This window comes from Molothrus ater, chromosome 15 (genome assembly GCF_012460135.2).
Source record: "Molothrus ater isolate BHLD 08-10-18 breed brown headed cowbird chromosome 15, BPBGC_Mater_1.1, whole genome shotgun sequence".
Classification (NCBI taxonomy): domain Eukaryota; kingdom Metazoa; phylum Chordata; class Aves; order Passeriformes; family Icteridae; genus Molothrus; species Molothrus ater.
In genome coordinates, this window is record NC_050492.2 from 6,928,005 (window position 1) to 6,953,408 (window position 25,404).

Sequence of the window (25,404 nt, forward strand, 5' to 3'; positions counted from 1 at the left end):
CTAGTAAAAGCTCTAGAAATAGGAGGAGAAAAACAGCTGGAGCAAGGCCTTCAAAGAGTTAAAATGGTCATAGTACCAATAAAAGAGTTGGTGACTTAGTGGAATCAATTAGTCAGCTTGTAAGTATTTCCTCACAGGAATTAAGATGTTTGTGTAGACAAAGCAATTGACCCTGAATATCCTGAATCTGTGCATTATTTCATGTTTCTCTTAATTTTACTGAACTGAAATTACAATATAGGATGGAATCCTTAATTTTTATTTTGCTTCATATGAAACTACTTTGTGTACTTCAGTCTCCTCCCAATGTCCATTACAGCTGCAATAATTTGGTCTTGGGTTTGGTTTGATTCGGCATGTGTACATTCCTGGGAAGGATCATGGAGATGAAGGGTGAATGAAGGAATTCTGTTAACTGTTTGTGTTGAGAGTGACAAAATATTATTACCTTTAAACTCTGAATGTGCTGGCAGTTCTTTGGCTCTAGAAAACATTTCTAGGGAGTTTGCTCCATGCAGTTCAGTAGAATCAGCTGACAAAAAGCTGTTCCTTAACTAGTAATCAAGACCTGCTTCCAGGAAGTTCCCTGGAGCTGGAGGCTTGCATTCAGCCTCATTGGTAGCTGCATCTTTCTGTCTATTCAGCTTTAGACCTTGAAAACTCCCTGAAATTCCAGTGCTCCATTTCTAGATCCTGCCAAGACATTGCTTGTTATTAGTCTGGTTGTACTTTAATGGTGACTTTCAACAAAGAAAGTTACACTGTGGTATCCAAACAGCTAAAGCACACAAAAAAATAGCTTATATTTCCTTTTTTTCCTTGTATCTCATTCTTTATAAGTGTCATCTCAAAGATGAAAATTAAATTAAAAATAATTAAGAACTAATCCCTTATCTTTTATATGAAAAGGTTAAAACAGGATAGAACTACAGCTCCTTTTCATAGGATTTCTACCCAACATTGTTTTGGGTCAATTTCAAATGCTGGAAATCAGTACAACTCCTAGATTTTCACTGAAATTATGCCAAGTTCTACCATTTCAGAGTCAGCTGAGTTTAGCAATCCTTATTCTATTAAAAAACCCCAAACCCTTTTATTGATGTTTCATATAAATTTAACATTCAATTGTTTACAAATGTTGTAGAAGAAATGAACATTCTTTCCTTTGACAATTAAACAAATAATTTGACAAGAACTTCTGTAGTAGAATCATTGTACAAAATATTAAGAAAATATTAATTAGATCCCTAAGAAGTTTGCAGCTCTTGATTTGTCCAGAGTTTGCATCCAGGTAATGTCCAATAAAAATATTCCCTGACTGAAAACTGAGATCACCTGTGGAAAGACAAATCCTTTGAAGTCTCTTCAATGCTCTGTGACCTTGAGTGATTTCCTTGAAATCTTGAGCTGTTCTTCAGTTGGACTGAGGGTCATTTCGAAAATGCATTGCTGAAGGTTCAAAAAACTGGAAGAAAAGTTGAGAGAGGTTTAAGCTGTGAGTTGTTAACCACTGTTAACAACAACTGAGTTAACCCACAAACCCATGTGATTTCTGACTCTCTCAGCAGACTCAAAATAGAACTGCACTACAAGGAGAATCCTCTTAGAATTTGATGCTCATTACCTGGATAATCAAAGCTCAGTTGTTTAGTACGTATGGCACTGACTGTTCCTCTTAACCTTTACTTTTCCAGTGTTTAAACTGAAAAATGATGCAATGATATGCACTAAAAGCTTTATAATACCAATGTACTGAAGCTAAATACTTTTCCTGCTCTTGCTTCTTTCTCTTTTTCTTCCCACCTGACATCATTAGCATCTTGGACTTATTATGTAACTCTTCTCCTGCCATCCTGCTATGTTCTCTGCATCCAAATAATATCCAGGACTCAGCAACTTTGGTCCATTCAGTGACTTTGTATCTTTCTGTGCTCCCAAACATAAAAGCTGCCTCTGCTTCTTTTTCTGGATTTATCATCAAAATTTTAGCATCATCTCCTTATCTAGCTTGATTCACTCCATTATTCGATGTTTTCTTACACGAGAAACTGTAATATAATGTTACATATAAAAATTAAGATAGGTGAATTTAGAAGTAAGGTGCACAAGATGATGTGGCAGTGGCATATGCATTGTGAGTTATGTGGCAAAGGTAGTACTTGCAGCTCTTTAAAAGGGGACTCTTTGCACTCTAAATCAAGCAAATCTTAAAATAAATTAAGTGTGCAATTCACCCACCAAGGTCACTGTCATAAATTAGTATTCAGCTCAAGGACTAAGGAAGCTTTAAAACAGAAAACAAAGCCAAAATATGCTGTATGACAAAATAAAAAGCTAGAATACCTTTTTCCTCATTTGTCAGAAAGGTTTGATCTTCTTTCAAGAACCTTTCTATTTGTCTAATTTAGACAAATGTGTCTTTTTCATTACTGTGTAGAGCTTTTTGTGGACGGCAGATATTACTGTACCCTACAGAAGAATATGGACCATAGAAATGTGCCTGTTCCATCCCCCATGTATAAATCATGGGGATGCTACATCCTCAAACCTTCCACCTAATTTAATTCACCTTACATAGAGAGGGAGTTAAGTCCTCTTAGAGTAACTCTGATGCTTTATTTTTTCATAGTATAAATAGCACAGATATCACTATAGTTGGTATCTGTAGCATTAACCTATAAAACCTTTTGAGAGAAAAGGGGGCTTATCTTACAGCTATCTTACAGCATTTTCTGTGCTCTGAAACTAGCATCAGTTATTTTGTACATTTTGTAGTCCTTTTGTTCTATTAGGTTCTACCAATATACAGTATAACCAAATCCAGACAGAGAACTTTGCTAGTTTAATTTCTTTGTTTTGACCAGTACAATTGATGCTCTGCAATGCTCTTGCTACTCCCCAGTGCAAACCCATTTACACTGAAATATCTTATGTATCAAGTTGCACAGTGGATGACTGCTGTTGAATAAGAATGTTTTCCCACTTTTTCCAATAGAGAATTGAACCCTTTATTTAAATATTAAGACCAGAAGATGAATGTTATCCCCATCCATGTGAAAAAAGCATTCAGGTGAATTACTTAATTTTAAGCTGGATTTTTTTTTTTCTCATTTCTTTTTTCCTTCAGAGAATGGTGCTGGTTTTGATTTAAAACATAGAAAATATTCATCTTGTAATGAAAGTTTGCTACTAAGCTTCCTGGTTTGCAAAGCTTGACTTGGTGCAGTATGTGTGGAAGTATAAATACAGGAGTTCAGTCCAAGATACCTTTGGTGTCTGTCCAATCCTGGATGCTCTCCCTGTGAGGGTGATGAGGCCCTGGCACAGGTTACTCAGAGAAGCTGTTGATGCTTTATCCCTGGAAGTTTCCAGGATCTGATTGTATTGAACTCAGAGCAACCTGGTCTAGTGGCAAGTGTCCCTGCCATGGAAGGGGTGTGGAATTCTATGATCTTCAAGCTCCCCTCCAATCCAAACCAGTCTATGATGATAACATTCCAATGTTTAAAGGTGTACATTTTATTTAAAACACCTTCTTCTTTATACAAACTTCCAAATCAAAAAATGTCTGGGTAATTTACATACTCTTAGTTTACATGTATAGTAAGAGAAAAGATATTTAACCTGAAGAGAAAATTATTAATGGCAGAGGAAGAAAAAGTTATCCAAGGAGCACTTTCAGAAGTAGTCAGTCCCCAAAGTTCTCATAAATCTTATGAGATACTGTACATAAAAATGGCTTTTTCATTTCTGTAACACATTATCTAAGCCAGAGAAAATTGCTTAGTGGTGTATTGAGCTTGTACCGAACAGCTTAGAAAAGAGCTCCTCATTTCATGCAGCTCTGTGTCATTACACTAACAAGGCTGCTCCTTCCAGCCAAGGCTCTGAATCCAGAACATGAAGTAAAAAACTCTTCTTGCTCCTCCTTCAAAGCCAAAGGAAGAGCCTGGCCAGAAAGTAATGATAGGAGGTGAAAATCACCTTTGATTCCAGTGCTAATAACCTGCTTTTACAAACAGGGCCATGAAATGCCTGATTCATTCTCTGTGCACCTCCAAAGACAGGAGGTACCTGCTTGGTTCGAGCACATGAATTGGTGAATGATCTTCTGTGCTCCAAACTGCACTAACAAAAATCCTAGAAAGTTGCAGTGCAAGAACTGGTGTACTGGAAATTTGTCTATTTCAATAAATTAAGTAGATTTTTTTCCTCCTCTTGTTTTTTAAACAAAAGTTCTATGAACTCAAAAAAGTAACTTAAAAAGGCTAATATATCTGAAATAATGCACAAAATGCACTTTTTAAATTGAATAAGCTGAATTATATAGTAGCAACATTAAATCTGTTGGGCCTGAGGGAGCCAAAGATTAAGTTTAACTGTCCTTGAAGCATTCCATGCTTTGTTCACCCAACTTTTCTATCTCCTCTCTTTGGAATTAAAAGCTTACATATTTTTAATATATTTTTAAAGCAAAAGAATCCTGGTTGTTGAAAGTAACAACTGGTGATAACGTTTGAATTAGAAACCTAGCAGTGTATATCACAATTATTTTTAGTTATAACTGTGCACAAATGCAGAAATGTAACTTAAGAAGAGCTTGGTCAAAATTTACACAATTGTTTATATTCTTCATAATTCAAAACACTCCAGCTGTCAGTACTATTCTCTTTTCTAAGTCTTGCTGCTAGATTTCTGTTATTCTGTAATGCTACTACAGAACATCATTTCTCAGCTTCTGAGCATGTTTGTGAGCTTGCACAGTAGCATTTAAAAATATTTATAGTCAGCCCTTAGTCCTAGATTTTGTAAGTATTTTAAAAGCCTGGCTCTAATGTTATTATTAATATACGAGGTTTAGTGTAAATATTTCATCACCACCAGGGGAAATGGCAAGTATGTTCCAAATATTTCCAGATCCAGAATGTGAATGGTTTAATCACTGGAGTCTTGGCAAGCTGAGGAGCTGGCCTCTAAATAGAGAAGTTGTCATGATCAGACATGAGCTTTTCCAATCCCTTCTCTGAGATAAGTCATTTGCACACATAGTCAATATTTTAACAGCAGGATCAGTAACTCTGGCACAAATGCTAAATTTAGCACTGGGCAGGGCTGGAGTGGCCAGGAGCTGGCAGCTGTGACCTCTTGAGAGACATCTGCAGGAATATTTGTGAGAGACAGTGTCTCCTACCTTCCTGCCCTCACAATTCCACAGAAGCTGCTTGGCAGCACACCCCATCCCTGAGAGACAGCATTTTCAGATCATATTGGTAGCAAAAATTAGAGTCTGCTAGAGCAGCAGCCCTCTAGCAGAGGTGAGGTGCCACCAACCAGCTGATCAGCACTGACTTGGTTCTTTGAACTGCAACATCTCCTGGCTGCCCACAAGATTTCCCTCAGCCTGCCTTACCCTTGATCTAGGAAATAAAGGTACAGCCTGATCCCCACTCATACCAGATTTCCAGCCTCTGTTTCTATTGATGTAGGGACTTTGTGCATTTGGTGCTATCTAAATACCATCATTATCTCCTAGCTGTCCTAAATAAACTAAATGTACCAATCAAATTGACTGCAATGTACAGTGAGATCCAAAACTCTATAGCAACGAGGCAAATGAATATATTTTTTACCAAGGAAGTAGGACACTATTAACTTTATTTAGGTAAAAAAGGGAAAAAATAGAGATTTAAAGCATTAAAGAGTTAAAGTTTAATGACTGATTACTGGCTGATTATTCTAGACATGCTCAATTTGCAGGGCACATGTCTCTTCTGGACCTCATGGATATCTAAAGGTGTAATCACTCTCTGCCTGATTCAAAGAAACTTAAGAAAAGATTTTTCAGGTTTATTTGCATAAGACAGTATGATATATATATTAAAAAAAACAGGAAAAATGTATTGAAATGTACAAAACTAGGGACTCTTGATTCACAAACTTTATACTGCAGTTACTAATCATTTATACTATACAAGAAACTTTTTGGGGAACGTTATGGTACTAGCTCCCTGAGAATACCTTAGTATATTAAAGTTCTTATCTCTTTCACTTCATGGCTTCAACAGACATTTCTAGCATTCCTTTCAACAGGTTGAGAAATAGAGGATTTAAGATCAGTTTGTTTGCTGAGAATATCATCCTGTGCTGTCTTACAGAGCATTTTCTGCTCAGTGCAGCATGTGTTAGAGAGAAGTGTTTACATTTTCCTCTTCAAACAGCCTTTCTGCATTGTACTGAGTGCTACAGCTGATTTTTTTGATAAAACATTCTAGTGTTACTCAGAAAGGGCTGATGAACTGAGTTGCAACAGTAAATGAACAATTGAAATAATGCTGGCCAAGTAAACATATTGCATATCATAGTTGAGTATTCAGAAAATTTACTACTCACTTCCATAGTGTCTTTTGAAAGATAAACAACCCAGTACACCAGGTTGAATCCTGCAAATGCCACTGGAAAGAGGATCCTGGAATACTGGTCTATTTTACTTGCACCTCCAATAGCTGGTGGTTGTGGTGGGGCTGGTGGAGGAACAGGCAGAGGTTGACACTGCGATGCTGTATTTGATATTATGCTGGGCTCAGGAGACTGCTCTGCCTGAGATGCTATGGAGTTCACTCTCTTCTTCAGGTTAGAGTTGGAGTCAGAATGCTGGGAAAGAAAAAAGAAGAGGGAAAAAAAGGGTGATATTTGGATACAGAGTCTCAGGTTTTGTGATCTTTACATTTCTTTCCACCTTTTAACTTAACTTTCTGATTTTACTGTTGCTTCTCTGCTATAGTGCAATATCAGAAAATCATAAAAATAATGCATCTATACAGAAGGATTTCTATTTTTATGGCCTAAAGCTTTCTTGTAAAGTCATGAAAGAATATGTGCTTTTCACATTGCTAACATTGTGATAAGTGGAAGCTCCAAGAGAGAAAAAGAGAAGATGGAGCTAAATGGGAAAGAAGGTAATGGTGTATCCAAATTGTAGTAGGTTGGTATGACTGAAGTGTGTGCAGATATGGATCAAGATTAAACCAAGCAACAATATGGGCTGGCTCAGGTGCAATCTTCCTGGCTGAACCCATTGATGAGTTTAGTAAACACTGAATGGAGTCATGCAAGAGCTAGGAAACTGCTGCACCAAAGGCAATTGACTAACTTTACAGCTGCTGAAGACATGAATGCTGAATTGTCTTGTTTTTTCCAGGATAAAATTTCATTTTTAAATATATCTCATAATTCCCACAGCACTTCCACGCATACAACTGAAGACAAATATACTCAGCTGTAATGGGACTATTTTTATTTTCATTTATGGTGAAATGAAACCAAATTACTCCCATATTTTGTGCAGCATTTGCAGCCAGGTCCAATTACTCTTCAGAAAGCTGTATTAAAACTCTTCTGAAAATTCAGCCAGAACTCAGGGACATGTAGAGCTTACTAGGCTAGCATGTATATTAATTTTGTACATCTGTTTTATCTGGGACCACGTTGCTATTATTTTACTTTCACAAGAGTAGAAGTGATAGAGTTCTTCCTTCCAGAAATGATTAGGAACAGGCCCACCCCAGGTTCCAAGCCTGCTCTAATGGATATCAATTGCTCACTTTCACAGTAATGTCAAATAGGAGGAAATAGCAAAAAACCTTGCTGCTCCTGCCATATCCCAGGATGGCCATTTGTGCATGCATGGCAGCAGCTCTAAGATTCATCTGATGGCTGAGAAAATACAGAGGCATGATGTGAGTGACTTTGTTTTGAGATGAAGTACTGTAGTGTTCTGTTAGTTTTAGGCTTAAGCTCCATATTTTGTCCATAAAACTCATTTCCCTGATTATTGAGGAAAAATCTTGTGCAGAAAAATCACACAATGTGCACAGATGTTCTTGCATTTGAATACAAAGATTTTCTGGTCGGCAGAACGAGATGACCAAATGACTGAAGCAGATGAGGGAAGTCTTGGACAATGTAAAAAACTCCCAAAATAACAGCACATACATCTACAGTGAAATGGGAGACTAACATTGGAATGATTTTAAGGTAGAAAAATGCTATTAGATAGGCAATTTCCAAAGCCATTCATTGGGAGTGATTTAATGACAACCATTCACATAAATGTAGCCTGCTGTCAGCATTTTTGGGATTTATCTTGCAGGATTTCTAAGCATGGGAACAGATTTTAGTCAATCAGATAAATGACTGAGTCACTAAAAGGAAAGGAAGCATTTTCTGAAATACATTTTCCACTCTTGTACTTGGGCCACAATTTCTAGATAACAGACTAACCTAGCACAGCTGGTGTCTCCTGGGTGACTTGGAATAGTTGTAACAGGAATTATCCTTCCAGAAGTCATCCTAACTGTCACAGAATCAGAACAATTGACATTTCCACAACAGGATGCCAAGTTTTGTTCATGAATGAATGGACTGGTATCCAACCAAAATTAGGGAGAGATGGATTTCTCACAGCTGACTTTAGTCTAAACAAAAGGTGAAGAGTTGAAGTTTTCCTTACTTCAAAAGGAAAAAGGTACTTTTTCTGTATGCATTTCCCTTACCTTTTGCCCTTTTCCTTCCCCTACAACCAATCACCACTTCCAATTTGCCCTCTACACATGATATGGTTGGTGTGATATTGTGAATGGGTATTAAAAAGCATTCCTGCTCTGTGCCTATCTGGAACACAGATGTTTCGTTTTGTATTTTGCAGTAACACAGCAAGCAGCAGACAGATTTAAATGGAGGATGAGCTACAGATGTGTCACAGAAACAGAAAGAGGGTTATCCATGTCCACTTGCACTAATCATAATAATAATAATCCCCCTCTATGAACAGACTGGCTGGCTGAGCCTGCCTTCCTGCTTTCACTCCACTTCTGTTCCATTTGCCTGCATGCCCTGCTTTAACAGAACTGTACAAACTGTCAGGCATCTCATTTTCTCCATCTTGTTTTTCAGTTTCTGTGGAATAACTCGACCTTTTGTGGAGACTGTGTGGTTCCTAAAAATACAAGTGTTAAGGTGAATCTTAGTCCTTTTAATCTACAATATTCTGGTACAAAGCAGGTCAAATTCTACTCTGGATTATTCAAGCATGAATCAGGAATTACAGTGCTGAGGTGATGGAGTTAATAGTAAGTAGAACAGATGTAGTGTATGGTTATTGGGTGTTTAGTACTGAACATATTTAGAATGTGGAGGTAGGAAAATCTTTGTGATCATTTGAATAAGCACTTGGAAAGGTGTAATCCTGGTCATTATTTTATTTATATTTATTAAATCTCATTCCTATAGAAGGGAGATTGCTAAAGTAGAAGGATTATCTCAATGTGATTTCTTCTCAAGAAAACACCCTGAGCAGTTCTTTTCACTGTCTTTAACAGTCCTGTGTCCCCATAACAGCAAGCTCAGGGTCAAAACTATTTTCTTCTAAATCCCTACTCAGGATATGGAATTCTAAGCCGAAATTTATCTTAGATGTGTAATGAGGATGTCTCTCAGTATGGGAGTTTTTTGTAGACCAGACTGCTGCCCCAGAACTGGGGGAATTCACTGCTAAACCAAGAACAGGAGGCAGTGAGGAGGCCTGAGGATAAGAATATAATTCCTTATTACAGTTGTTCTGAGCAGCAGCTACAGTAATTTGTCTACTGTATCTAGATTTAACTTCTCCTTTTGACAACGATTACATACAATAACATCATGAAATGTTAACAAAACAGAGAAAATGGAAATGAATAGCCTATTTTGCATAGCTCCCAGAGCCAATCACTCAAGTAAGGACTGTTTTACAAGCAGCAAGAACAAGAAGCCTGAGGCACAGCACACTGTGTCGTAAGGAAATAATGGATTTTCTGGAGTTACTGAACCTTGATTCAGAGGTACTCTTGCACTCATGTGGAATGTTAGTCCCATCAGGCAATTAAACTTGCAGCTCTGTCTGAGCAGGCAGTGACACAGAGCAGACTGCCAGTCCATTGTTGAATGTGACACCACCACAGTGCACTGGTATGGAGATGGCCTGTAAGGCACAGTCTGCCTTCTCTGAGCTTTGCAGCCAAGCTATCTCATCCCCTGGAAAGCTCACAAAGCACTCTCATCCCCTCTATAAAGCTCTGCTCTCTCACAACACTCCTCAATATCACTAGAAGTTGATTATACTCAGAATATCTCAGGAGGCTTTCACCAAATTTCTTGCCTTCCAGATCTAAAAAATACATCACACATAACCTTGGAGTAAATAAAATTCTTTGTCTGCTCTCTCTGATTCCTTTGGTGCATGCTAACTGTGATTTATGAATGCACTATGTTCTTATGTTTCTTTCCCTCAAGAGATTTCTGTAATTCATATTTGTAGAATTCTCTTCTCTGTTGCTTTGCACTGCAAATGCATATTCTCACTATCAGTTTAGTTTGTGATCTAACAGTAACACCAGTCTCTTACATATGCAACCCAGATACTGGCTAACCTTAAAAAAACAAATATCTGTATGTCCTTCCTTATCTCTCTTTTACTCCCATCTCTTTTTCCTGCTAGCAATGCAGTAAAAAGAGGTTCATGACAATAAACTCTAGAAGTTCAGATAAGAAGAATATTTTATTTCTTCATTTCTTCATAATTTATTTGATTAAAGACACTGAACTTTCCTTATATCAAAACCCACACACAAACCAACCTAGAAGCAGAGCTCAGTGTCTGTAAAAGGCAGAATGCCTAATTAAACATATAACATTTTTTGCCTCTGCTCATTAGTGGATACAGTTTGAGAAATTTCAACCATTACAGACATAACAGCATGCTAGTGACTTATCTCCCAAAGGGGGAGTTAACCATGGTTTAGCCCCTACATCCACCAGTGTGATCTGCAAAGCCTCTCCTTGGCTACTGAGCAATCCACATGCAGCAACTTCCAGCAGGAAAGTTCACTGCACTATTGAACATCATCTTTTGGCCATGTACTAAGGAACCTCCTTCAACAGAGTCCTGTGCAGTTTCAGTGTCCATCTGATGGCACAGATTCATTGTAAACCCTAATTTGGACACTTCTTTGAGTGCCTCATCTGTGGGATCTGATTAAAAAGAAGTATATTGCAAATAATGTGTAAATAGCTATCAACAGTGTCCTGCATAATCAAAAGCTGAGTATAGTTTAGAAGTCATTAACAGCTCTAGCTTCAGGCATCTCTTAAGGAATTTTAAATTACCTTTGCTAGAAACACTGAGGACAAACATGCAGACTTGTTTTCATCATTTTTTACCCTAGTAAAAGGGTTAAATCACTTAGGTTAAATTGCTCACTTGGAGCAGGGGAAAAACATGTTCAAGATCTTTCAAGATCTTGACCTCCAGGAAATGAAATTCACTTCTCTCAGAATATAGCCTAAACATCAAGTGAAGGTGAATAAGGAGAGAGGCTGTTACCTATTACTTTAAAGCTATTTTATTTTGCATGGAAAAATCTTAAGATCTATATAGGCAGGAAGCATAACTGAAAAATACCCAATGCCCATTGTATTAAAATTGCTGTCATATAAACCAGATATGCAGTAAGGAGAGCAGAGACTGGAACCCTGGTCATTCTCTTTTCAAAGGGAATGAGCTATGGTAGAGTTTCTTCATAACATTTATTTGTAGCATGCCAGAAAAAACATATAATTGGCACAGAGCCTCTCTGCTGTCAAAATATGTTTTTACATTAAACAGATTTAAATTTTCAAAGCCACATTTGGCTCTTAAATCTATCAGCGTCTGTCCATATGTTTTTTTTCCTATAACTATATTTACTTTATTTTGTTCTCACTACCCTCCTGCAAAAAATTTGCTGGGATTATGTCTCAATGTTGTCAGTGAAGACCTTAAAGCATATAGCTGTTTTAGGGTGATACTAAAGGGGGTTGTTGATCCAGACAGAAGTACTCTGTTACACCAGGATATTCATTAAACAAACTCAATATATTCTGACATAATTGTAGGAAACTAAATCCTCTATACCAGTGACAGCTGCTCTGCACTGGCCAGGTTAAAGGGAAACAGAATCCTGTCCTGCCCAAGCTGTGCTGTTTTGAAACAAGGCTGGAGGGAGAAAGAAGCTCTCCCAGAGGTATTGCACTGCTCTGTGCTGATTTCTGCTAAAACATGAGGACTTTTAGAACATAGCTGTGAGCAAGCTGTTACAGGGTGGTAATCTGTTGTCTTTTACATGTAGCCTCTCACATGGAAAGCATGTCTTTTGATCCACGGGGTTATTCCCTGACCATCCCACAGAGCATTTCTGCAAATGGTGTGCTCCTCACAGTATCACCAATTCCCCTCCCCTGCAACGTCCAGGACTGGGATCTCCCTGGGAAAAGAAAGCCATCAAGAGGAAACAATGCAACTGATATAGAAGAGATAAATTTGAAATGGATTTAAAAGCTAAAAGGCATCATGGTTTTATATGTATATGTATGTATGTATAAGATGTTTGGCTTTGACATGCTAAAGCCAGCTTGGCCACAGTATGAGTAAGAACAGGTTTGTGTCAGGGTCCAGATGAAGGCTCAGCTTGCTGCCCTTGTGTTCTGCAGAGGAACACCCAGAGTTTTGTATTTCACACAGGGATTGCTTGCAGCTGATGAAGAGAGCAAGCCAAATCCTGCTCTCAGTTAACTGAGGTAAATAGAGAGGCTTTCCTGGAGCCAGCCCAGGCCTGCTGGGCTTCTCAGCTCTCTGCTGAGCACACGGGCACAGCCTCATCTCTCTTACTGACCCCACCACAGTTCAGTGGCTGCAGCATTTTCTCCTACTTTCATTCTACACTAGAGCAGAATTTGGTCTTCTGACAGATTTCTTTTCTGAGCGTACAGGTTTTTTCTCTACATTATAAAAACCTGTGTGAGAGACTTTAGTTTATTTGAATAAGGCAAAATTTTAAATAAAGTTAACTAGATGGAAGGGAAAAGAAGACTGCTTAGTATTTTTTTTTTCAAAAAGCATTTAATTTGAAATTATATATATATATATATATTTATTCTGTAGATATGTTTATCTTGACTTTGGGCCCTCACTCTAGCAGGAAACTGAGTCTTATGCTGTGTGCCTTAAAAATATCTGCCCTAGGATCAGTAATGCAGTTATAGAAGCACAAGGCTCAGGAAGAATGACAGTCAGAGGAAATGGTTATACACATGCAATCAGCCTGTATTAAATACACTGTTAGCATTCAAATTAAACACTTCAGGTCTGTTTCATATGAAATTATATCACTGACTGCAGTATATCTATGGATGTGCCAACATACAAAAGTTCCTTCCCCCTTATCTCTACCAAAGGGAAAAAAAAAGGGAATGAAAAAAGAAAAGCTTCTTAAAATCCCTTATCCCATAATCACTCCTTTTTCCCAGAATGCCCTTCTGGAAGGGAACGTTTTAAATCCAATAGCTAATTCTTCTAGAAACCTTTTTGACTACATCATCTTGCCTTCAGTTGTAAGTACCCTTTGTTTTTATGATCTCACTGAGTTTGCTCTTTCTGTTATTGCAGTTCTCATAGACAACTGATCCTGGGAGAAAAACATGGTGGATGTACAGGGCCTGAAAATGGCTGTCTTGCTTTGAGCAAGATCAGGTCTGTAGAATTTTGTGGGCTGCTTAAGAGACTGAGTTTACTTTGGGGCCTAAATGTTATGGGATTTACTACTCTTATAAATCTGTATGCTGTCAGCTAGATGTAAATAGTTTTCTTGAGCAGATTGTTGCAGGGTGATTCCTAGATGTGTATTTTATTCCTAGATGTTTTCTTTTTTCTTTTGTTGATTTTTACTTGGAAAACCTAACAAGTGAATATTTCCAAAACAGGAAGGAGGGTCTTCAGTTTGCTCTTTGCTTGTTTAAGGCTGAAGACCTTGATAAGAAATTTGAGCCTTTTAACTTCTTTATCTTTTATTCATTTTTTTCAACAGAAATTTTATGTCTGGTGCCTACCTTGGTCTGCTGTGATTCATAGAGCATGTAAATCTGGAGGAGCCCTATCTTAGCTTATCTGGGCAGAAGCAAGAGGTTATTTTTGGATCAGTTGTTTTCCTGAGACTGGGAATGTGTGGGGGTGGCCACAGTGGCTGTGAATGCATGTGCAGTCAGCCTAATTGTTTTTGTATTGCTCAGTAGGGACCTTTCAGGGAAAACAAAAGTAGTACTTCTGTTTTGTTTTTTCCTTTCTAGAAAACCTCCTTATGGTTAACTCCAACTTGAATAAGGAAGAGTGTGAAGGACCAGGTCCAAGCTGGTGTTCCTCTTCAAGATGTAGCAGCTATCAATATTTTCTTCATGCTATATAAAACCAGGTAAACTTTTTGATTTTTCTTTTCTGATAGATTGTCCTCCAAAAAAGAGTCAGCAAAACTTATCGACTTTGATTTTAATAGTTTGAAAGTACTTAAATTTTGTAACTCTAACTGCTATTTATCAGCAAATGTGGAAAAATTACTCTATGGTGGGTAGGGTGTTGCCTTGGTATGGGCACCTCTCAGACTGACTCCCTTATTCAATTACAGATTCAGAGGTTTTGCAAAATGTCATTCAGATTGTGGTTTCTCTAAAAATGGAAATCATGGTGGTAGTAAAACTGGTTTTGAAACAGGAAGGCCACAATGATAAATAGTTGAACATATGCTGTGAGACAGCATTCACAATTTAGCATGAGATTTACAGAGTGAAATTTGCAAGCAATTCTGGCACAGATTTTGATACTAGAAAGACTTCCTCTCTTTCACGTGTACCAAAATCTATCTTTCATTTATATTTTTTTCCCCCAAAGCTTCTACCAACACAGATTTCAGTAAGAGATGCCAAGTTTATGTATAGGCTAATTACCCATCTTCCAAATGGCTCACTTATGGTCTGTACCCTTGTACTACAGTGATTCCATAATCATCTGGCCAATGCACATGTTCATTCCATTGTACACTGTCCCACAAATTCTGCAGACTTGCTGGGAACAACAGCTGCCTGACCACAGTGCCTACAGCATTGCTCAGGAGAAGTATCATGGATAATAGTCTAATGGCTTTCCTTAAATACCTAGCCAAATAAACATCACCCTAGAAAATCATATTGCAAATTTAAATAAACACTACAAATAAATGAAGTATTTTCAGTTTCTGGAATCAGAACAATGTCTTTGATAAATACACACAATCTGCTTACATAATCTGCTTCAGGTTAAGATCACTTTAATATTGTTTTGCATTCAGTACTTCAGCTGCCTGTTCCTATATGATGCTTATTATCAGAAAAGCAAGCAATTACCGAGACAATCTCGTCCTCTGCCGGTACAGTTGCTGCTGATAGTGCTGCTGCCAGTGCTGCTGCCCTGGCTGCCTTCCTCATTGCTCTCTGAGCCTGGAGATTGGTGAAGTAGTTGACAGCTGCAAACTCAATGAGTGCAGAGAAGACAAAGGCAAAGCACACGGCGATGAACCAGTCCATGGCGGTGGCGTAGGACACCTTGGGCAGAGAGTGGCGAGCGCTGATGCTCAGGGTGGTCATGGTGAGGACTGTGGTGATTCCTTGGAAACAGGAGAAAGAAATGGGGGGCATTAGAACTTGGCTTCAGCCCTGACACTCTTAAATTCACATATATGGAAAAACCAAAGCACAGCACCCTTTTTGATTTTAGCTGTCATCCTACATCCCAAAAAGACTCCTAAGTATTTTGTATCCTTTAATAACTCATGCGTACTGGATTCAGCATCTAAAAGGTCTGGGAAAACTTCCTAAATGCATTGAGAAGACTGAAAGATAACAACATATTCTAGATGGGACAGCTTCTTAGAATTGGATAAATATGGCTATAACAAAATCCAGGCTCAAAATTTGAAGGAGGTTTTCCTTGGTGGGTTAGTAAGTATAATGTTTGGCAGAAACCTGGATTCACATATTGTCATTCCCCAACAGTGATCCTCTCTTTCTCCTGTTGTAGTACAACACATGGCTTACAGAACCCTCACTAAATCAGTCAAATCCTACATGAAAAACAGTCAGAGCCTGATCCAAACATTTGAAGTAATAATGCTTTGGTCCCCTGAGCTGTTGTCTTTAATCACTGGATACATTTTTTAAGATTCACTAAGAGTATCTTGATTTGAAAGCTCCCCTAGCTACAGATAGGGAAAGACAGAAAAGCTACTTCTCTAGAGCTGCTTATCTATTTTCACAGAGCAAATCTGGTCATGTAGCTCATGGGCCCCATGGTGTTCTTCACATGAATTCATGAATTTATTCTTTCTGTGTTGGAGTGTACAGCATTAATAATGTAGGAAATATACTTACTTCCTACTGCTGCCTGATACAAGCAAAAAATGCAAGAACAAACTCAATCATTTACATACAAGCCTCTGTGACTCATATTTACTTATAAATATGCCTGCTAGAATGTAAAAACTGTGGGTATTTAAAGACAGTAAGGTGGAGAATATCCTCTTCTATTTTCTGCAGTTGGGAAAGGGTAGGTGGCAAAGTGAAAGATGTTTTAATGTCATATTGTGATGGTCATGTTGAGTCGATGAAGCAATATGCTATGAGTGATGCTCAGAGGAAAGGATGCAGTGTCATAGCATACTGCAGCATCCAGAAAGGGTGACATTATTTTCAGAGTTTCTCTGCAACTCTTTCACATGATGTGGCTTGCCAGCTGTCTGAGGTTAACTACATCCCAATGTCATTACTTCTCACATTTTAATGAAATACAAATAGGAGATGGTATAGAAATATGTAGGATTCCTACTTCTCCCAAATCTGCCAGACTCATTTTATTATATGAATACAACTATGCTGAGATGCACTTTAATTTCAAAGGTCCAGAATGAACTTTTTGAAAAGATGTGTGATTAGATTAGAATCTGTCCATGTGGTAGTTATTAATAAAATAGACATATTCTGTGTCTGAATAAAAACTTACTGCAGCGGGAATTTAACTTAGGAATAGGTCTCCTATTCTTTTACAGATATAGATAAGAATTCTCTCCATGTGGAGTGAATATTGATGAAATGCTCTGCACTGTGGAAAGCTGCTTCATCAAACTGAATACCAAATTACAGTTGGTAAACTGTGCAACTGCTGATTGTTTATCCTTGTCTTTACATTTTGAACACTTCTTGGTAAGTTTTGAAGAATATGTTACATAATGCAAACACTGAAATCTGATAGCTGGCATCCATTTTGGAGGTAAACAAAGTCCTTGAATTATTTTGTGCTGAAAAACTGGTTTAGGCACATCATTCTTCTTCTACTATTAATATCTCTTCTCTCAAACTTAGCTTTCAGACTTACAAGTACAAGTGAAAATTTACAATTCAAGTATTTGCAATATGATGCATTTCAAAATTTTCTTTTTCAGTGAAAAAGACCAGTCTTTTTTTGGTCATAAGAAATTTGCACTCTTTTCCTTAGATTAAGGTATTCAGAATCCATGGGATATTGAACAAGTCTGGACTACAAATTCAGACTGTGCCCTGGGAGAAATACAAATGGAATAAGGATTGAAATATTCTTTTAAAATGCTATCACTATTTTCCACAATACAGAAAGGAGTTAATTGTAGTCTTTTCATAAAATGTTTTCTCAAGTCCACATTACTCTTCAGTACAACACCTAGGAGCTGTTATTTCAGTGTTTGGGGTATTTATATAATTATTACCAAACCAGCTACAGAACTACTTGCACATCTCTTCAAGAATGTAGTTACCTTCCATGCCCACTATGTTGCAAGTATGTTTTACTCCAAACATAGAGGATTTAACTCTACAATCCAGAGATGCAACATGAAGCCAAATCAGGTAGCATCATATCTGGAGTATAAACCTCAGATAGGTATGAACCAGGAGACTCAAAGCTTTGAGAGCATTAATTCAAACCATTGGAAAGAAAGAAAAAGGCCCTGCCATGCAATATGGATACATCTCTGTCGTTATAACTTCAACCTGTGCTAGGGACATTATTCATCTCACTGATCTTTATCCATCTAAAGCCCTTGTTAGTTGTTTGGATACCTTCGTAACCAAGGGGAAGAGAGCACTCCAGAATGAGTGTTAGATGGGGTACCTTCTGTCAGATAATAACTCCATGTGATTTTTTTTCCTTTTATAGTTTTAACTCATATTGGTTTCATGAGACAATAAATCCATAGGAAAAAAATCCTCTTGGAAAAAATGGCATTTACTTTGAAATTGTCCCTTTCTGCATACAAAAATACACAGTGGAATACAATTGAAAATTGTCACAAACAAGTCTGGCTACCCAAACATTCTGAGTCAAGAATTTTGACCCCCATAGGTAAATTGAATATCATTTCCCTTTAGTATTTACTTTTGCTGACTGAACCTACTAGCTGCCTTTCCTAATCCCCCCTGGCTTGCAGTATCTGATTGATAGAACAGATTCAATACAGTGAATGAAATGAAAGACAAAAGGAAAAACACAAATACCAGCCACAGTTCTTGCTGGAACAGATTCTTTGTTAATCCAAAACACAACTTGAGACAAGACGACAGTCATGATGCATGGAATGTATGTCTGAATGAGATAGTAGCCTATTTTCCTTTGCAGATGGAAATAGAGCAGCTGGAGTGAATATTCCCCTAAAACAAACAAGCAATGAAAGGAATGAATGAATGAATGGTAGATGTGATGCTGAGCTCAAAGACCTTAACACAGCATACCAAAAACTGTCCTGGCTGGAACAGACTCCTTGTTAATCCAGAAAGACACCTGAGAAAGAATGACTGTCATAATGCAAGGAGTGTAAATCTGTATCATGAAGTAGCCCATCTTCCTTTGCAAGTGGAAATAAACTGTCATGATTACATATTCACCTGTTAAGAGACAAGTATGTCAGCATTATTCTGGCAACATGTGAGTGAACATTATTGGCTTAAACCCAACATAATATGTTCCAGTGAAATCACAGACCTCTTAGTGCATAATAAAAATAAGCTGCTTAAAAAAAGGTAAAGTGACCTTATGGAAACAAAGCAGAATAATATTCATTTTATGGACTGATTTTACTGGGCTGGAGAGGTAGTGGGAATTCTTAAGAATATCATGAAATTTTTTTGTGTTTGATGGGACTGTATTGAAAAGCTGTCTTTTAAGAGACAATGGTTAGAATCTGTCCAAGGGTTTTACTTTTTAAAATGGCAAAATATAAATTAATTCATTCTATATGAAAAAAACCCTGTAATTTATTATCAAGATGTTTCCAAACCAGTAGTTTCTACATGGCTCCATCTTACCTGTGTTAGATTTAATTGTTTCACTAGATACAGTTTGTCCTATGAGGTCATACTGGAGAAGACTGGAAGACTCCTGTGGTACTTCTACTGAATGCAATGGTCCTTTTTTCCAAGTATAAATTATTTCACTTTTTGGATAAGCATCTGAGTAACAGAGGGGAAAATGACCATTACTAATTATGTATTTTATAAGCAATTGAAAAAATAAATAGAATAATCCCTTTTGTAGCTCAAATGCCCACAGAAACATGCATCCTACTCCAGGAAGTTCCTAACCTTATAAATGACAAAATTTAAAAAAAGCAACAGTAAGAGAATGGCTGCGGTGGGACCTGAGAGGAACTAGCTGTCACTTCTTAATTTGTTATAAAACAAACATATTGATTACCACAGCTCAACTAAATATTTTCAAAATTATATTACCACAATATTTCAAAATTGATTACCACATATTTTCAAAATTATAAGTAATATAGTAAATGTAGCAGAGGTTTTAATATTTGTTGAGGGACCAACTTTGACTACCAGAAGTGTAAGAATAATAAACAACAAAAGATGCTTCAGCAGTCACCCTTCAGTGGATAAATCAATGTCCATATGAATGGTCTGAGTCTCAGACAAAAAAGTAAAATTCTAGTATAAAAATACAACTTAAAATTTCAGCTATGTCACTAAGTAATATCTTAGGATCTTCTGACCAAGTGTTACTTTAAAACGGGAAGATACAGAAAAACTTACAGCTTCCAAATTTCAGTGGACAAGCATGTCCATCCATTGGGAAATTCACCAACCTCATGGGACAGTCAGCATTAATGGTTAGTCTAGAACACACAGTTGTAGATAATGAAAAAATATGGTATGTAGGAAAATGCTGATAGGATCAAAAATACAGGTCAACCAAAAGCAGGGCAAGCTCTCACCTCATAGTGTAAAGAATAGTTCCATTCTGCATAATTCTGAAAAGTTTGTTAGGAGTTGTCATATTGTGAGCAATTGATTTTTTTCCATTTCTAAAAAACGTGTCTGGTGTCCAAATTTTACTGACCATTAAATTGTTCAGTCTCAAAATTTCAGTTGGCCCACTAAACTTCAGCCTCTCATCAGTCCATGTCTGACGAAAGAAGACATCCATTGTGTATTCCTGTGGGAAATAAATAGGGGTTGACATCTGTGTGGGGGTCAGCAGTCCCAAATGGCTGTGGGGACAGTAACTCCATGAGACAATTTAACACACATGTCAATGGCATTTCATTTACTGCTTAAACACTCAATCCTATTATCATTAAGTAGTTACTAAAAAAGTCATCCATGAAAACGTATCCTATTTTCTTATTATTTAAAGAATAGTTACAAATGAATCATTGAACAGATAATTGGACATGAGTAAGGGAAAAAAAACTAACCCTCATTGTACTCTCATAGCTATTAATTTAATTCAAAGTGACTGAGGTCTAAGGAAATACAAATGTCTACCTTTCAAAGTGCAAGACCAAGCTATCAATGTTTAATTGCCAGAAACAAAAAGACACGCTTGGTGACTCTTCTGCAGCTTCCTTTGGATATTCACAAAGTGAGAAAGTGAGGACTGATCTGAGTCACATCACAGTAGGATTATGGTGTCAAGTTAATATTAATCACTGGGACTTTTTTCCAAGAATTCTTACTAATATTTTCACAACTCTTCAGAAAAGAGGTATCTGCAGAAGTTGCTTAGGAAACAGAGCTAAACCTGGCCGGGGCAAATTTTGTAAGAATGCAAAATTATGCCTTCTCTTTGACTGATGAAGAGCAGTGGAAAAACTTTGGTATTACTCAGAGCCCGCAGTTGGGCTGGATTGCAGGCTCAGGTGAGCTGGTGTTAAAGGGGTGTACAAGGGCAAAAATAGCAGCCCAAGTCACTGTCTAGAAAGAGAACAGCAATGCCATCCTCACTTCCATGACTTAATGTGTTCCTGGGGGCTAGTGCTGCATAGTCAGAGTTCACCCAAGTTGGAGCCTCTGTCTACACAGACTGAGTTCACCCAAGTCGGAAGCTCTGTCTACATAGCCTGAGTGCACCCAAGTCTGAACTTCTGTCTACACAGACTGAGTGCACCCAAGTCTGAACCTCTTTCTACACAGACTGAGTGCACCCAAGTCTGTGGCTGCCTGAGTTTGGGGGCACCCAGCACGACCCAGCACAGAGGCAGCTGTGTCAGCAGTGGCACCATTCCCCTGCAGCTGCTCATTCGGTGTCCTTCCAGCAGGCAGCGTTCTGCAGAGCTGTGCTGGGACACGGCGCTCACCATCTTCTCAGGGTTCAAGAGGCATCTTTTACCTGCGGCCGTGCCCTCGCTTGAGGCTGTGTGTGCCCAGCCCCGGCTGGAGCGGCCGGGAAATAGCTGTATGCAGCTCTGGCCAAACTGCTCTGCTGGGCCCTAGAGATTGTCAAAGAGATTAAGCCTCGTAATCTGCTTTAATGACGGTCAACTCAGATGCCACCGTAATGAATCCCGGGAAAACAGAGCAGGGGCGCCGAGCAGGGCCCTTACCATCTCCACGTCGGACACCGGCCCGAAGCTGGTCACGTAGATGTCCGTCTTGACTTCTGTCACGGCGCCTGCGGGACACGGAGAGGGGCTGGGAGAGGAGCGGGACCCCTTGTTTGAGGGCAGCAGAGCCGCCCCGCAAGCGCGGGGGCTGCGGGGCACGGCAAACTTTGCTGTTCGCCGCCGCTTTTGGGGCTCCACCGCCTCCCTCCTGCCGCGGGTGCGGGACGAGCCGCTCCTGCCCGGGCACGGGGCGCTGCTCGCCCTTCCCCACCCGCCGGCTCCCCGAGGGACGAGGCTTCCCCGCTACCTCCAAATCCCGGTCGGAGCCTGTTGTCGTAGCCGTCCAACAACTTGTCGAGGATGCGAGTGATGTTTTCCGAGTACAGGTCCGCCCCGTCGCCCTGGTCCCCCAGCGCCGTCCCCACGCTGCGGGCAGAGGCGAGTCCCCGTCAGCCCCGGGGGGAGCAGGGAGGGACGGCAGAGCCCGGGGCTGCGGGGAGCCCTCGGGGGTCGGCGTGGTGGTGGGGGCTCACTCACCTCACAGCCACACACGCCCAGGCGAGCAGCAGAGCCATGCCGCAGGTGTGTGCGGGGACGCTCCAGTGCCCTCAGACCCGTCAGCTGGAGCCGGTGTCGGCGCTCATCCTTCCCCCGGGCCCGGGTGAGGCTCTGGCAGAGCCCGGCTGGCTCAGCCCCGGGTGAGGCTCTGGCAGGGCCCGGCGGGCTCAGCCCGGTTCCTCAGCCCCGGTGAGGCTCTGGCAGGGCCCGGCGGGCTCAGCCCGGTTCCTCAGCCCCGGTGAGGCTCTGGCAGGGCCCGGCGGGCTCAGCCCGGTTCCTCAGCCCCGGGTGAGGCTCTGGCAGGGCCCGGCGGGCTCTGCCCGGTTCCTCAGCCCCGGCCCCGCGCTCCCGGGCCGGGCTGTGCCCGCGGCCGTGCTCGTCCCTCGGCTTCGCCGCCGCCGTTCAGCCTCATCTGACCGCTCCACGGGGGGAATTAGGGTTTGAAGGGACGGTGCGCGGCCGGAGAGCAGTGACAATAATCGAATAAGGCATTAGGGGAGATTAAAAGGAAGAAATCCACTGCTAGTTTTGGCATGGAATTAGCAGGGACCCGTTAGGAAATCTGGAAAAGCGCTGGCATCTTGCTGATAGAGATTATGTTAGAAATGGCCTCAGCTTTTATTATGTTTATGGTTCACAGGGAGATTATTATGCAGCTTCCACATCATTAGAACTTTGGGGAGGCGGGGGGGGACCCAACAGTTTGCAATTTATTGGGGATTTTAACCTTTCTCAACAGTTTTCCTGATGATCAATTCTTCAGAATTGTACAGAGATGTCCAGTATCTAAACGCTGATATCTGGACATTAGACACTAAAAGTTGGTTCTGGTTCAGTTTTCTAGATTTGCTTGTTTGTTTTCTTTTTTGTTTGTTTGTTTTTGTTAATACTAAGCTGTTTTGGAGCGTTACATGCACAGATTTCACTCAGACTTTAAACCAAGGCATTACCAGGACTTTTGTTAGAACTGGAACTCCTTACTTCTAAACCACTGGGATTATAAATCATTACTAATTTTGTCCTGATAAGTACTGACTGGATCATTACTGTCCCTTCCTTCAGTAAGAGTGTAGTAATGTAGTCTGCCCTAAAGGAAAAAAATTCACACTGCTCCAGCTTTTTTTTGTGGCTTTATTGCTTCTCAAGAAAACAGTGAATGATGAAAACAGTGAATGATGAAAACAGTGAATGATGTAAGAATTATGTGAATGTATGTCATTTAGCTATTCTGTAAACAAAGGAATTGGGTTCATTTTCTTTATATGGTAATACAGAGGGACTAATAAATATACCAAAATAAATTAATTTTTTTCATAATATTTTCTTGCATAAGCCTCATTTTCTCAGCTCCTAGGAAAATATTTTAATTATCAAGAAATGGGAAAATGTATTCACATGAAACTAGGAAAATCATGTATTTATTCAGGAGTAAAACTAGATTAAGACCGACACTGGGGTTCTGTGCTCAAGTTTTGTGTTTTAAGAGAGACTGTGTGATACTACAAAACCAAGATAATTCAATGATGTAATTAAAACCACAAGATATCCTCTGTCACTAAGTCCCTTTCCCTTTTGCCATGGGCAGTAATGTGACATAATCCACAAAGGTAGGCTCTGCATTCTGCCCGAGCTCCAGGTCTGCCTTTGAACAGCTGGAAACATGAGCTCCTGAGAGTCCCTGGAAATGCTCTCTGAATACACCAATGTGAATTCTGTGAGCTCACCATGGGCTGTGTAGCTCAGGATTTTTGTTAATATTCAGAGCCATTTATCTGCATTAATTTATTCATGGACAATACTATTGCATCTATGAAAAATCAAAGGTTTGTGTGAAATACTAAGTGGAACAGGGAAAAGAAGGAAAGGAAATTCAACAAATCAGAACCTTCTGGGGTTATGTTCTCTCTGGTCTTGATTAAAATCTACCATTTGAAACTTAATCCCATTTTTCACATATGTTAAATCTGAGACATGTTTGAGTTATTTGTGTGCATCACTCTTCTCAGAATATTAAAACTATACTAAGCATGTAAACATCATTAATATTCATCTTTGTAAATATGCTTACATTAATATTAAATATGTAAGTACAGTTGAAAGTTTAGGGCTCCTTATTTATTTTCTTTTATTTTTCTGGACCCATTGGATCACTTTATTTACTTCTAAGGGTTTTATGTTCTGTGTTTTACCTTGCATCTCCTCTTGGCATAATGGCCTGTTCCTTTTTCAATAAAGGAAAAAAGTCTTGGCAAAATATTAACAGGAGTATTCAAATTTCCTTCACAAAATGTGCAAGAAGAGTTAAATTTATAAAATTAAGCGTATGCTGTGTCCCATCAGCATCCCCCAGCTGAATAGAACACATCCAATTTGTCTTCTTTTTAAAGGTTTATTTTTGCAGCTTCTTTTAATAAGCATCTCCTGGGTATAAAAAGGCCAGTGCTACATGGGGCCACCAACCACTCCTTCCTTCTTTTACTTCACTTGTTTTATTGTGAATTAGGTAAACCACATTTTCTGCTAATTGCATAATTGTCAATTATCTTTTGTTCAATAGCACCCTGTTCCAAATTAGACTCCTATTGTGCAAAAACACAAACTATTTGTCTCTTTCACTAAGAGTAGATTGGGATGTGAGCCAGACATAGATTTTTTTCCCTTTACCTAGAAATTGGGGGAGTTTAACATTTGCTTTTTGGATAGGGAGTTTAACATTTGCTTTTTGGATACATCCCAGGCTGGGATGTTCTCTGGACTCCCCTCATTGTCTGTTATTACCTCACCTCTGGGTCTACCCCAGCAATTCTTGCATGGCAGGAAGGATCTCTGATGGCAAAGCAGGAAACTTGGGCAGTGGGCTGCATCCTTTGAATAAATTGTATCATTTCAGGATGGGATTCCCCTGCAAGAAAATAATGATAATATTCTTCATAAGAAATTTGCAGTTAGAGTCAAAGGCATTAAAAAAACTTTAAGCCACTCAAAATATTCCAGCCTACCTTCTAAAATGCTAAAAGCAGCCTTTGCTTTGTTAAGGCAGTAGAAGGGGCTT

At 39.2% G+C, this 25,404-nt stretch overlaps 1 protein-coding gene across 1 annotated transcript; it reads right to left on the bottom strand.

Moving 5' to 3' along the window:
* Positions 1 to 1,254: 1,254 nt before the first annotated feature.
* On the bottom strand, positions 1,255 to 22,369 carry GABRA6 (gamma-aminobutyric acid type A receptor subunit alpha6). Its single transcript, XM_036391698.1, has 10 exons — positions 22,332 to 22,369; positions 22,102 to 22,220; positions 21,795 to 21,862; positions 20,184 to 20,404; positions 20,002 to 20,084; positions 19,264 to 19,407; positions 18,691 to 18,843; positions 15,280 to 15,539; positions 6,391 to 6,651; positions 1,255 to 1,465 (listed from the first exon to the last, which is right to left on the bottom strand). The coding sequence occupies exons 1-10, from the start codon at positions 22,367 to 22,369 to the stop codon at positions 1,415 to 1,417; spliced, it is 1,398 nt and encodes a 465-aa protein (XP_036247591.1). The 3' UTR covers positions 1,255 to 1,414.
* Between the last annotated feature and the right edge of the window lie 3,035 nt (positions 22,370 to 25,404).